Raw genomic sequence first — 15,041 nt, 5'->3', positions numbered from 1 at the left:
TTTCTGCAGTGAACACAAGGAAGGAAAAGAGAGGTCTGAAAACTTCCCTGGGTGCAACCACCAGTGACAGAATGATCAGCAATTATGGAATCGTATCCTTAAAACACACGTTTCAAATATACTCCAACTGGGTACTCTTCTTTTGAGGAACTGGAGTTCGGAGGTAAAGCATATAGTCTCAACACAAATTTCTTATTTTAGTCTTGGTCAGTGTTCTGTTCAAAAGATGTATGGGTCAACAAAGACATGCTACCTACCAACCATGGAAACATTTAGAGAAAGTTAGTGGGTATGAGAAAACAGTAATATGGTATAGTTGAAAATATCTGCTAGGAAAACGAAAAAAAAGTCAAATGGCAGTTTTCAAAGTTTTTCTTATTTATTAAATGTTAGTTTAATAAATGTCCTTGTTTCTATCTATCAAGCTCCACTAGGATTTTAATAAGTGGGTTCTTGATGGGTATATCAATGAAGATGAAATTTTTTTGGCACAGAAAAGCCACTGAACATACTGTTCTAAGTCTTCCTATGTAGAAAGAAAACATTTTGTCCATTCCCTTGCAGAGTCAGAAGGCCATGTTTCACTGAAATGATCCCCTCATAGTAGCACTGGCTGTATGCATATGTGTGAAGTATATATGTTAAAAAAAAAAAGACACACTTAAAGCACAAGTTCCAAAAATTTGATTTCTTTATAAGAAGGCTTTTCTGATTTAAATAAAGAGGGGCATTAGAAGGATCAGAAACATCTGCCAATGTCGTGATCAGAGGGAACACAGAATTGCTAATGTAATTCCTAGGCAGGCCTGCAGCTGAGAAACAAGTGAGCTCGGGTTTGATAGAAGCTGAAGTGATACACAGAGCAATGTGTTCCACTGCAAACAGGACTAGGACAACAATCCTGACATTGTATCTCTCTCTCTTCTTCTGAAGATGCTAGGAAGATGGCATCACAAGCAGCATCAGCTTCGCCGATGCTAACCCCTTCTAGGGTAAATGGGAGAGCAAACAGAGCTTCACTGGCTTAACCCTCCTGCACTAAGTTTCCTCTACAGTTACAGGTTCACCTCCTTCCAGTCCACAGTCATGTCTGGTTTGTTCCACCAATGTAACACTGAATACTTGGGCTAGACATGCATGTTATGTATTCCTCAGCAAGTGAAAGTCGCAGAGCTCAACCTTCAGCAAGGTAGATGCATCCCCCTCTTCTGCCCTCACTAATCCTCCAGTCCCCAGCTAGTGGGATTTTTCTCGAAGAACATGATACATGTTACAGCTCGAGATGGTGCTGGGACTGTGGCACGCTCTGCTTTTCCTCTGCCCATAAGACACGACATTTTCCCTCACCACGCTCCTCCAAAACCCAGGTATCTCCACCAGCTCCACATAGATATGTGGCAAATCTGCCATGGTCTGCTCTGGCACCTTGATGAGAAATGAGACCAGCGTATGGGAGTGGTGGGAGAAAGGCTGCAGACATCTCCTGTCCTCTTTCCTCACTGCCAGAGTAGATACACTCTGTGGTTGAGGGTCCAGAACAGGGGAAGAATCAGAGGATACGCTGTACTGGTGCTTCATAACATGGCTATTGTCTGATACAGCATACATTTAGAGCTGCAGTAGCCACTCAATATCAGTACATGTCTTTTCTTATTACAGATTTTTGCAAGTGGTGGAACAAGCAAGAACTCTTCAGTAAAAATAAACTTTCTGATTATTAATAAAAACTGAGCTCAGTAGTGGGTGTACGCAGACTAAGGATTTAAGAAAAAACAACCACACAGGAACCTCAAGTCAAAAGCAATGATTTTAGAACCTAAGTAAGACATATTAAGTGGTAAGCAGTTAGCATTTCCTTGTTCAACAACCACAGATACCTTTAGTATAGCCATATAAAAGCAAACCGGAGCACAAAACAGTAAAATGGAATAGATGACAAAATTTCCAGACTAAGATATAATACTTTGCTTTGAAAATTTTAGAATTTTTTAAATCTAGATTATAAAAATCAGAAGCTTTTGTCCTTTGCTACTTGTTCTCATTTTTGTTTTCAGGGAGGAGGGAAGTGAGCCTAACCCATCAGCAGAAAATCTCATTGCCTTCCAGAGAGGAAAAACGAGGACCAACCGTGAACACACTAAGGAAGTAATGAGTGTATTCACTCACTTAAAATAAGAAGTGTGACTCAGATTTAGTTCACAATTACCATGTAAAACTGGGAAATTCCTAATCAAATGTGCCTGAAGGGAAGCTAAACTCCAAATGAAATCAGTTTATATTGAAGAGGTAATGGAGAACAGAAACCTTCGAAAGAATTTAAATTACATGACAGGCGGAAGTTCACTTTAGAAGGGCAAACCTGAAAAAAAAAAAAATACCTTAGAACATATTTTTTTTTGCCAGTTAATGGGATGTGGTCTAGCTCTTTTCCTCCACAGAAGGTTGACCAAAATGAACAGGCAAAACATCTGTAAGAAGAGGTGTGTGCAAACAGCGTATACTGCCACACACTGGAATGAAAGCAAAGTGCCCAGCTCACTATTTTGTCCATGGAGATAATCTGTGCTTAAGCAGCAACATAGCAACTCAGGAACCATTTGGCAAATGGCACATGTGGCTTGGCCAGCTGCTGTAATTTGGACCACCTTTGTGGCAGAGCTGCTGCTCCATGTTGGAACCACCTTACATTTGAAGAGTGGCACAGGAAAAGTTGTGTCAAACTTGTGTTAAAGCATTAGCTAGCTTTTTGCTATACTTAAAGCACTTCTTTAAGTGAAAACAATTCTGCGGACAGCAATAAAAATACATGTAAGAGAACTTAGCTAATGACCTTTTAAAACTCCCTATGAATTCCTGCTGCTGAGGGAGGAACATCAGGAATCACTCGTGAGGTTGCGTTACTTTATACTGTGGCATCCTACTGAAATACATAAAAACATTGCATGAGTGTCCACACAGCACTACTGTCATGGATATTGCTTTAAACTTAGAAATTACCCATAAGAAAGTACTTTTGAAGTATTTGTCTTACTATTTAACTTGAAGACCTGATGCGTTATAGCCAGTGTTCTTACCTATGATAATTTGCTTTAGCAACCGTTATCCACTATGTTATCTGGTGAACACTGCATGGTAGTGTACGTTTAATCATGTAAAGACATGTTTGTGTGCTCTAATTTGTCCTTCCTCCTCCATTCTCTCTAATGGAAAATACACAGAGCAAGTAGCAAAAATAAACTGAAAAATTCACAGAGTCAAACAACATCAGCAAATTTAACTGACAGTTGTTTGAAGCAGAACATATTCAAAATTTCCCAATATTTATTTCAAAACTCCTAACAGCCAAAGTATCAACAGGTTATAGAATGATACAACTACTATTTTTTAACTCATTTATTTATGTTTGTCTACTCTACTCAATATAAGCCAGCATCCATTACAACATATAAGAGCTTAAAATAAGTGGTCTGACTATATGTCATACATACATCTACAACAAAAAAAACCCCTGCAACAAACAGCAGTCCAAGACATCCCCCAGTTAGACTGAGTATGAGTGACTACATAGACTTAGAATAAAAAGCAAAGTTCCTATGCCCTATTTTCTTCTTTAGAAATCTGTTCAGTTGCCATTGTTCTCATCTTGTGTCAAAAAATTAAATGGCTTATAACTGATTTAATTGACATGCTTACTAACATCAGGAAGCTTTCAGGGGGTGAAATAAAGTTAAATCAAATTGTTACAGTACTGATCTGACCTGCTGTTATGTGTGGCTTTTTAAAGGCTTTTATAGATTTTTCTATAATACCATATGTTACATTTTGCAAATTAGAGGCATATGGGTGCAGTAATACAATTAAAATGCAATTAAAATGTACGTACTTTGTATGATTTACAACTGTGTATTTTTTCTCCTGTTACTGTTTCTACGCTTTGACATTTCAAAACCAGTACAAGGCACTTCTCTCTCTTACCATACATCTGTGTAGCCCCTAAGCTTAGGTCTCCCCCTGTAACCATTCCCAGCGAAAAGCCTCACCTCATCTTCAGCAAGATGTTCAGGATAGAAGGGATGAAATACCCTTGTATGTGTCTATTACTACTAAGGATTACCGCCTAGAGGTTAAAAGGTCAGAGTACTAGCTTCACTTTTACTTGGCCAGAGTTAGGTAACAAGAATCCGAATGGTATGCCAGAGAACACAGCTTCTGGCACTAACTGCATTCTGATGGGATGTTTATTCTGCATAAAGAGAGGTGCAACAGAGCTGTAAAATTAAAACACATTTATTTCTTTGCTGTAGCCTGCCTTGCAAGGGGTAACAAGCAGTTCCTAATGGCTTCAGGTCGAAGCTGAAGCCTTCCACCTGAAGGTTTGCATTTAACCTGAGTAGCCCTCAGATTTAATATTTGCAGTATTAAGGGTAGACACGTGCATGACTATTGCAGGACTGGGGACTGACAGATGCTACTCAGTGGAAAGCTTCTGGGCAATTATTGGTATGTGGGAGAGAGAAATGTGCCTCTACACAGCTCCTTTTACCTGAGAAAGGTGGAAGACAGACCAAGGGTGTCACGTAGCAGGATAAAGGTAGCCAACAGTTCATCTCAGCTCTGTGTAAGGATCTAAGCAGCCAAAGGTCGCAAATGAAGTAGAGAGCAGGACAAGTTCCCATCTCTGCTCCTGCTGCTATTTGGCTAAGAGGCATTGCTGGCCAGCCTGCACAAGTGGGAGTGAAGCCCAGCAGTTCAAACTGAGAGCCTGAAACTGTAACCCTCCTTATTTTCTTTTTCCTAATCCTAGAAAAGAACAAATAGATTTTTGAAGGTGGACTTTCCTGTGTAAGGTTGTGGCTTGATGACACAATAAATTCAATTTTAAGCCTCCCTGTAACACATAACACAGCACTAATATGGTACAGGCTCACCCTGTCTGCTAAAGTTAGTCCACCTACATTTTTCAAAGACTGCACTGGCTAGCTTTTGCAGAGGATCAGGTAATATCTCTTGCCCTGCAATTTGTGTAAAATCAGGATTACCTCCCTGTTGCACCCTAGATAATTTAACAAGAGCCTGTTTTTGTGCCCACACATGATCCAGATGAAATTTTTGCTGCAGGGTGATTTGCTGATGCACAGAGCCAGTATGAATGATTATGGAAACAGGGCCTGTGTTTTAATGACAAATTTCATATTTTCTTCTGCACCACAATGAAAAAAGATGCAAGATTCTGAGAATAAAAAATAGGGAAAACATAAGGAGAACCTGATTATGCGTTGATAAGCATGCTGTCAGGCACCCTAGAAATTACTTCTGCCTGAGGCTGTGCAAATAACTAATTCTTTAGTTCGGTTGTTGAACAGGAAGAAAAGAAGCCCAGCAACCTGTTATCCATTACCAAAATGAAAGTCCAACATGCTTTGCTTTATTCAAACACAATGTTGCATTTTTTTTTCCTTTTTTTCATAAATCCTTGAAATTAAACATAACGGACAAAACCACTGGAAGGTTGTTACGGGTATCATCCTTTTACCCAAAGGTACAGGAGGTAGTGCACATATCCAAAATGTGTAATATCTAGATTAAATTGTTTTGAAGCGGGATCTGAACCCAGCAGGGTATTTGAACCCAAAATGCCATAAGCAGCAGTTCAAAGTATTCTGCACTGAGACTCATGGTATCTTTTGCTGACACTGTTTCATTTTCCATGAATAGTTATTAATCAAATCTCTGACTCAGTGATATCCCAGTTACTATATGCAATGTTAAGGATATTGCCCTAAAATGCAGCAGACACTTGGAATGCATACACATACACATGCAGACATTTGTATGCACAATTCAGCATTGCACACCGAGAATGTAGGTGGCTTCAAATGATCTGGTGAACATGTACAGAAGCACTGCAGAGCAACACCAAGGCGTCTCCTAAGAACCTGCATTACTTCAGTAACACGGTTTTGTAGTAGCAAAGGGAACAACCCTACCTCTCAGCAAAACTAATTCGATTAGCTGGAGTGCCATGCTTCCGGCTCTGAAGCTAGCCACAGAGCTGGCTGTCTCAGCCCAGTGCTTCCTAACCCCTTGTAGTTTTTAGTGCTTCCTTCAGGATTTTATGTTAAAGCCTGTATTAAACTTAAATTTTGTGCACTGTAGTGGAGTACACAACTATTTCATGAAAGATGGATGCCACCGCTAAATAAATTTCTCCAGTCCCTACAGTTTGACAAGCTAAATGTGAATTCACGAATGGCATTTAAGATAGCCAATCCCCCATTCTGGAGACTTTGCTATTCTCCAGTTGTTTTCCCACCATCATGCTCTAATTGTAACCAAGTTGTGGTGGTTCAGTCTCTCCTCCCCACCTTAGACCTCTCAGTACTTGGCATGATGTCCTCCCCACCTGGGCCACATAAGAATACACTGGACCAGAACGTAACACAATGGTTTAACATGAAAGAAAGAAAAGGTGGAAAGCAACAGACCAAGAACACAATAGTGCGCCTGGTCCCCATGGCTCCTACCATTTGAACATAATAACTATAATCAATCACTCCTGACAACATATGGATCGTGGCCACAGAGAGGAGGGCACCAGGACCACAAGCTCTAGCAAGTCCTGGGCTCGCATAGCCATGGAAAGTACTGAAATACTCCTTTGTCCGAGCTGGGTCGGAGCGCAAAAGTACCCGATGAAAGTCAGTTATCTCAGATCCTATAAGCAGCGATTCTAGTAATGACCCTTTGAGCTGTTCTGGATCGCAGCAGGCTGTGGCCAGTATCTCCTGAGTTGAAACACTGCTCAGGCAGACACCCTGAGGACTAGAAGGCCAGGGCAAGACAACGCTTCCTAAGCCTCAATTATTGCCCACTGAGACATGCCGATATATTGTGAGTATTCATTCTGACTCAAAAAGGGAAATTTTAACTATAGGCTAGCCTTTCCTTCACCCACCTCTCCACTTACATGTTTATAATTAGCTTTATAGAGGTGGATACTCTTCCATTTGTCCGTGCACGTGTCGAAGCTAAAAAGGATACCTGCCAGCTCTGCGGTTATAGACCGAGGTGTGTGTGTATGTATGCACACGCTCATATGCATATGCAATAATTTGAGATCTGTGCTTTTGTTCATGTGTACGTGTACCGATTTGGGATACTTTATAGTAAGTTACTATGAATCCTGCCATCTTCAAATCTGTAATTAAGTCATTGTTTAGTTATTTTGTTAAGTTACTCTGTAAACCTTTAAATCAGTTATTGATTAAGTGCTGCTAAGATTCAACCTCTTGACTTATCTCAAATTATTAATAAATTTTGAATCACTGCTTAATCATAACTGTGTCAAATACTTCCATCCATGACACAAGTAACATTTAGGAGGGAAGGAAATATCTAAACAAGTCGCTTGAAAGATGGTCTTTATTTTGAAAACATATTTGCATCTACTTTCACAATTAAAACCCAGTGAAGATATTTAAGCTGGTTTTGTGGGCTTTGGAGGTTTGCATGAAGTCAAACATTTCCCCAGCTTTCCTCATATGAAAACAACAGTCACTTTTCATATCAGCCAGCTCTCCAGCAAGTATATTTGTCTGATGGAAATTATACGCATTATCTCTAAATCCAATGCATGAATATGCACAAAAACATTCTTATTGTCGGGGGGAGGAAGGAAAAATGTGAGTCACAACTGTTACAAAGTTGACAAGATTGGGGCAGGAAATAGTTTCCACACATCAGGAGACTAAACAGGCAACAATTCTTCAGCTTGGAAAGAGACATGAGCAGGATTACGAGAGAAGTCTACAGTGTGATGCCTGGCATGGAATAGGTTACTGTAGAATGATTACTTATAATTTATTACAAAACAAGAGCTGGAGAGCACCCAATCAAATCATCAGACAACAGATCTATGACAGATAGTTCTGTTTCACAGAGTGCATAATCAGAGTGAAATTCACCATCACAAAACTGTGGGGAGGACAAAACTATATACATGCTGAAACAGAAACTAAAAAAAAATGGAAAATGGAGTCTACAGGCCTTTAAACACAATGGTCCAGTTGCACTTCAAATTAAGATGGCCTCAGAATTACAATGCTATCACTTCCTTGGAGCATGGCACCACTTGAGGAGTCACCACATTGGGAAGTAATACATGGTGAGCCACAACTTCCTTACTGGTTTCCCCTCTGAATCAGATGGCAAGCAGCCTCAATCAGTGGCAGATTACTTCTTTCTCTAGGCTGAATGCCTCCCCCATTCCCCATCCCTGCTTGCTCCTTTCTTGCTCACTTGGGAAGGGGTGAAGCACTGCCTGGCGGCTGCTCTCATGATCAGTAGGGACAGCTAACACTGGGAGTCCTCCAGGGAGCAGGGTGACAATGTCTTGCTCGCTGTACAGGTAAAGGATAATCTGGAATTAATGAAGTGGACACAGAGAGATGGTGCAGTGGGAGTAAAAGGGAAGTGCTCAGGTCCTCTGACTGAGCAGGAAGCGAACAAGCACAGTTCCAGGGAACTGGACCCACCTCACAATATTTACTCTTAACTGCTTGTTCTGCAGAGGATGGTCTTGCTGCTGAAATTTATAGACAATGAGAGAGGCAGCTTATCCCAAGTGAATGATTATAATTATTCGTTCATGGTCTAAAACTTATTTGGTTCTTGCCCTTTGCTTCTGGTGTTACTTTGGAATTGTAGTCTAACATTCAGCAACACAACAAATGGATGATGCCATCATCAGGGCCAGTTATTTGTTGTGACTGTAGAGAAGAGATAACAGGGGGAACATTAAACAGAATTTTAAAATAAATAGAGCCCGTCTGCTCCCCTTCTCCCCAGCAACACTTTCAAAGCCTACTTGCAAACTCCTGCACGATGACTCCAAAAATGATACAACATGAGATCTTTGCTCTTGCTAATAAAAATAGACTTATGCAAATTGTCACGTTGGACTATTACTACAAATGCATCTCATACGAGCAGAATCACTCTAAGTAGGACACAGAGGAAGAAATCTCACTTACAGTTTCAGATGTGGTATCTGTCTCACACAGTTGAGACTTTAACTCCAGAAGGCTGTGTATGTTCAAAAGCCAAGAGCATGTTCTTTCCTTTCCCATTAGAGACTTGCACAGAAATACCAGGGAAAGGTTTTAGCATTTTGGATTATAATTCTCAATGTAAAAGGGCTATGGTATTTAGGTCAGAATGTTTGAATGAGACAAGAAAGTCTGATGAAAAAATTCAGTCCCTTTTAACATGTAATGTTGGTACCTCAGAGAACAAAAATACAGGAATGATCACAAAAGTGAACTAGGTCAGCAACGTCTCTTTTCCTCTCAAACACGCTTGAGTGTCGCCAGCTGGAAACTTGGGCTACGTTATGCGACAGCAACTGGAGAATACTTTTGTAGCCTGTAATCATGTCTTAATTTTTGCCCTCGTTTTAAAGGTATTTGCAAGTAGTGTGACAGCAACAACAGAAAGTATTTTGGTGGTAATTTTGACAGCTAATTACTATGTTTCACCACTGTATTGAGTTTTAGACTGCGTTGCATAAAGTTAATTTCACAAGTGTAGGAGAAAAGTGTATTCTCTTCACTGACCTGTATACTGCATTGGAAAAACATTTGCAGGATTCTCTAGGTATGCTATCAACAATAATGGTACTTATGTGGAACAGGCTGCCCAGAGAGGTTGTGGAGTCCCCTTCTCTGGAGATTTTCAAGACCCGCCTGGATGCAGTCCTGAGTAATGTGCTCTGGGCAATCCTGCTTTAGCAGGGGAGTTGGACTAGATGATCTCTAGAGGTCCCTTCCAACTCTGAAAATTCCGTGATTCCGCATAATATTTTTGCTTTCTTGTGTTTCTATATGCATGGATAAAATATAAAAAAAGACAGATTGCTAATGTGCTCACTAGGGACACACAAAAACCAGCATTATTTTCATGCTGGATCCCAGAAGTGGGTTTTCAAAGGCACGAATGGCAGGGTTGACTAAATCCCATGGAAATTCATTTATGGCACTTTATGACTTTGAAAATCTGCAGCTTTGGATTAAAAAAAGACCAGAATCAAACCTAAAGGCTTTGATCCTAGTACCATTTTTACACAGCCAGCAAAGTATGCAGTTGTTCAAAGAAGATAGCTACTTATTGCAGAGTATGTTCAGGTCATAAAAATGCATTCAGTCAGTTCATAACAGAAAGTACTTAAGGACCTGTGTTATTTCACACATAGGAATAGACTTGCTAGAGAAACTGCAAGTGAAGAGGAGTAAAAGTGTGTGAGGTACACAAGCTTTGAGGACCTCGACATCTTGTATGGCAAGGTTGGAATACCACTTAAGTTCTTTATTGGCATGTTACCATCACTCTACAGAGGTCAATGGAGTTGTATCTATGTATTCCAGCTTGGCCCTCTAGTATCACCTAGACAGAAAGAAAAATCTAGTCCAAACCTTACAGATGAACAGATCTTAGCAGGTTTAACATTCAGACCTGTGAGTAACAACAGCAAGTTCCATAATATAGCATTTTTTTCTCAGTGTTTCCAAATCTACTTGGAAGACTGATTGATAAAATTGTGTGAAATAAACCATCAAACTACTAAGGTGACTTTTGAAAAAAGGAATAGATTGTTATCAGAGTTATTCACGTGCATCAGTGCAGCCCCTTCTCCACAGAATGTAGACTTTTTTTTTTACAAGTATCATGAATGCAAACAAGTTATAGCACACACAGCCAGAAAAGAAGTACTTCCAGCATATCTAATACCCACCCAAAAACATCCATGAAGAAAAAAGCCCAGGATCTTAGATTGCAGTAGTATGTTAGCTTTGTCTCAGACCTAAAATACATCCTCTCTGGTGCTGGAGCTGACAGTAGCCTTGGGTCAGCCTGCACCTTCTGTGTGCAGCGCAGACGAAGAGTGAAGCGTGCTTGCACTGGTGAGGAAGAGCTGAAGCAGGTGGAGGGAGGCAGCACCCTTCCTTTGCAATGGAAACACACACACCCCCTATCATGCACTCAGCAGCAACGTCCTAACCTGTGGTTCACATAACTACAGTCATCTCAGAATAAACAGAGAAAAAGAAATAAGGCTTAGAAACTGACCTGTTTTTCATTTTCATCCTCCAGCCTCAGCCTGTCCTCAATGCAGTTCCTGGCCTGAAGGAAGGCCTTCCTCTGAGCCCTTTCTGTCAAAATCCTCACAAAGACCCCATACAAATTTACACTGACAAAAAGGATTGCATTGGCCACAAGCTGTAAGAAAGAAAGAAAAATAAATTAATACTTTAAAATACAGATTTTTATTTTACATTTCTACTCAGCAAAATGTAAAAAAAAAAAAGGCTCCGTCTTTAAATATTTCGCCTCACTAGCCATGTCACTGATACTCCTTCCCATAACCCAGCTGCAATGAAACAATTATAGCAGCTACCACAAGTCTAGGCAAGCAATATTGCATAATACAGAAAATCACATTTGATGAACTTAATTTCTCTTACAATGATCTGTAGCTTATAATTGTCATTCAGCATCAGTTCTTTCATGAGCCCATTGGAAGATCTGTCCATCTAGTAAGGACAGCATCTTCAACATTTGTTCAATTGCAAGATGCCTGAAACACCGATATTATTTTCCTATGCCTTTGTAAAGTAGGGATATTTTTGTCCTTTTTTTTTTATAGTTGAGAAGCAAGGCACTGAAAAAATCTGTGACTAAATTAAAATGTGTGCCTGGGTACCACAAGCCTTCATATTGTGCAGTTTGCACTTGGAAAATCTACTTCGCTTTCCATATCTATACTATTAGTGACTATACCGTATTTTTTATGAAATCATCAGATATATTGTTGATGCTATCCTGCAGCAAACCTCTCAGAAGGTGGTGAGTTCACTTATACGAACAGCACTTTGATGAAGGACACATAAATGACCCAATTGCCCTTCTAGGTTTTTTAACATTTTTGCAATATGTGATAAATTAGTTATCTGACCTAAATAACTCAACAGCGGCTTGCACGCAACCTCCCTCTCTAAGACAATCCTGTCTAAGTTTCTCACCGCATCTCTGATGTCTGATACATGTCTTCAGATGGTAAATTCTGCAATGCAATGCAGTGTTTGTTTAGAAAGGAAGCAATAAGGCCTGTTTACCCAATATCTTTTCAGTCTCATTCTCCATGTTTACTCTAGTTACTACCACAGCATCATGATAAGGATTCACGGGACTCAGAAATTCCAAAATTTCAGAAATCAGCTAGCACATAAATTGGCCAAGATTGGGTATAACAAGAGCAAAGGAAGACATTACAGCAATAACACAATTAATGTTAAATTCCTGTGCACCTGAAATAGTTCATAAAGACTGTATAACTGACATTTATTTCTTAATTCAAGGCATACATTTCAAGCTAGTACATCTCTACTCTTGCGTGATCTGCTAATGCAAAATGGAGACCACTGCCCTTGTTTGCACTGCATAGTAAGTCCAGATGTGCCAACAACACAATCAAATTTTTTAAAAAATAAAACCACTGACATCATTGTAGAGAACGCTTACTGAGTAACAGGACTAGGGTTGAAGGCTTGAATTCAGCCAATATGGTAAGCAAAGATCCAAAATGACATCCAGAATCTCCCTGATGATTTTGGAGAGCCTTTGGGAAATGTTGCACCCTACAAAAATAAGAAGGAAGTTTCTGATGTGTTTAACTAATGGCAGTATACATCTCCCATGTTCTGTGACCTCAGTATAGTGGGGAGAACTGAAAAATTCATTCTGGGTGGGTTCTCTAGACCTTTGCAGATTCACAATTCCTATAACTTTTACCTTCATATCTGGTTGTTATTAGTCAACAGGACATCAACTACATCTTCCCTGAAAACATTCTCACCAGTGCAAAATCAAAAAGATACCCTGTGACAATTAAGGGGGCTGTGCATAGCAGTAGTGTTTTCTTTCTCCTCAGATATCCAAAAAGAAACAGTTATCTCACAAGAGCTAACAGCAGTGAAGAATAGTGTTACGGCTTCCTCCTGAGAACTACAAAATGAAGGTTCAGGTGTCACCAGTCAGAATAATTTCAACCTAAGAATCTCATATACCAGTTACTTACATTTCACTTCTCGGAGACAGTAATACTGATGGTAAAACATTGAAGATGAAAAGCAGTACACAAGCATATCATTTCATGATACAGCCTGAGCATAAACAGTCTGCAATTCCTATCTTGCTTTATTTTGCTTCATCACAGTGAACTGTTTCAGGTATATCAATTTCAGCACAAGTTAAAGCCTACTAAAATGATATTACTGTAGAAATTCTAGTAGAATCCTATTTTTAGAGACATGAATGCAGTCGCATTCACCTTATCCCTGCATTTTATCATGCTGTAGTGACAACAGTGTATTTTAAAGCTAATTCTTAGAAGTGCAATGGAATAAAAATAGAAAGGATTTGTAAAGGCCGTATTCAAAGGCAGGGAGAGAACCCACAGAATAAACAGTCAAGACGGTTACAGACAATGCAACTACTTGACCCTGTCCATATACAAAACAGCTGTTAATAACACAAGGTGAAAACCTAATACTATCTTTATGCACTGATATCAGTGGCCCAAGACATAAAAAATTACTTCTAAATAAAACAAAAAAAAAGAAGTCAACTCAGTTTCTGGTCTTCAAATGGAATCAGTAAAAGACCATATATTATAACAATCTGCCAGCTGTTCTGGGACTATCATAACAACTTCACTCAAGCAACGGTGATCACCTGGACTGGGGGTAACCAGTAGGTGGGTTCCTGCAATCATGCAGCCACTTTCAGACTCAGCAGGGTAAGTCATTTTCTGACATGCTTTGAACAGTTTAAGATAAAACAGAGGCTTAGCTGTCAGCTCTGGCCTGCAGGGAATCAGGAAAAGTGATAAAGCAAGTAAAAGATTCATAGATTTCAAAATGCGAGAAAAGAAAGTAGGGCAGATTGTCTCCCGAGGTAAGAGTTCCTTCCCTCCACAAACCGTTTTCTGCTTAATTACTATTTTTTCCCCAGTTGCAAACTACATACATCTTTCTCTCTCTAGGTTTCTCAAATGCATGCCATTTCCTGGTCCCTTTCATTTTAATATGTAAACATGTACCTCTATATAGATACACATACATACATAGATAACTTGCACACATTATGTGCTGTAACTGCAGGAAAAATTGAGAGAGGTGCTGTTAAAACTAAGCATCTTTACAGTACTGAGGCATATAACTGCTGAAATATCAAGGAATTTAATTTTAAACCATTCCTATGTTATTCACTATAGTATTGCTTAGTAGCAAGCAGAGTGCTCTTCAGGTTTCACCATCACCTTCTATTTAGAGAACTACTAAAGAAATAATTTACTTAGTGAAACACAAAGTGACTCAAAGATATTTTTATGCTGCAACCTCTTTCAAACAATGTTATTCTCTCATTCCATAATGAGATTACAGATCAGCCAGAGAAAAAAAGTGGTATCAGGGACTTGAAAGCCTTTTTAATTTTTTTTAATTTTTTTTTAATTCTTTTTAATTACTGTTGTCACTGAATCTTGTATTGTGTATTCTGCATATCTGCTACACTTCAGTACCAACATCCTGAGCTACAAGGTTGTCTAGTCCTTGGTAGGGTACACTTTCTATCACTGGATGAACTCTGGCATGGTTCCTTGTGCTGGCTCTAGAGGGTGTTACCAAAGGCAGACTTCCAACACAGAGAGCTAGTTCTTGTGGGCTGCCTAGTCAGTGAAGAGAGACTGGCAGATCCAGCAGGTATTTCAACCAAATTTCTGTCTCTCCTGTTCTTCTTTTCCACTGACTTTCTTGAGTCTCAAGTTAGTTTTGGTAGGGAACTCAAATTGTACAATAGAGCAATGCCCATCACGGACCAAGCAAATAATTCTGGAGGTAAGATGTGTATAACATGGACACACATACACAGGGCTTGAATAGTTTAATTAAAGATCTTCCCCCCCCCCCCCCCGCCGTTCCACACCT

The 15,041-nt window shown here is 39.7% G+C and overlaps 1 protein-coding gene across 1 annotated transcript in view; it reads right to left on the bottom strand.

The window, feature by feature from the left end:
- Positions 1 to 15,041, bottom strand: part of ADCY1 (adenylate cyclase 1 (brain)) — a gene marked incomplete at its 5' end in the record, with an annotated part of 154,259 nt that overhangs the window by 100,072 nt on the left and 39,146 nt on the right. Inside the window, 2 exons of the mRNA XM_009895050.1 lie at positions 11,125 to 11,274; positions 13,766 to 13,835. Of these exons, the coding sequence (XP_009893352.1) occupies positions 11,125 to 11,274; positions 13,766 to 13,835 (220 nt within the window). The remainder of the gene's footprint in view (positions 1 to 11,124; positions 11,275 to 13,765; positions 13,836 to 15,041) is intronic.

This window comes from Charadrius vociferus, unplaced genomic scaffold (genome assembly GCF_000708025.1).
Source record: "Charadrius vociferus isolate BGI_N301 unplaced genomic scaffold, ASM70802v2 scaffold101, whole genome shotgun sequence".
NCBI classification, from domain to species: Eukaryota; Metazoa; Chordata; class Aves; order Charadriiformes; family Charadriidae; genus Charadrius; species Charadrius vociferus.
The sequence above is the reverse complement of the archived record's forward strand: the minus strand, read 5'-3'. Positions and strand labels throughout refer to the sequence as shown.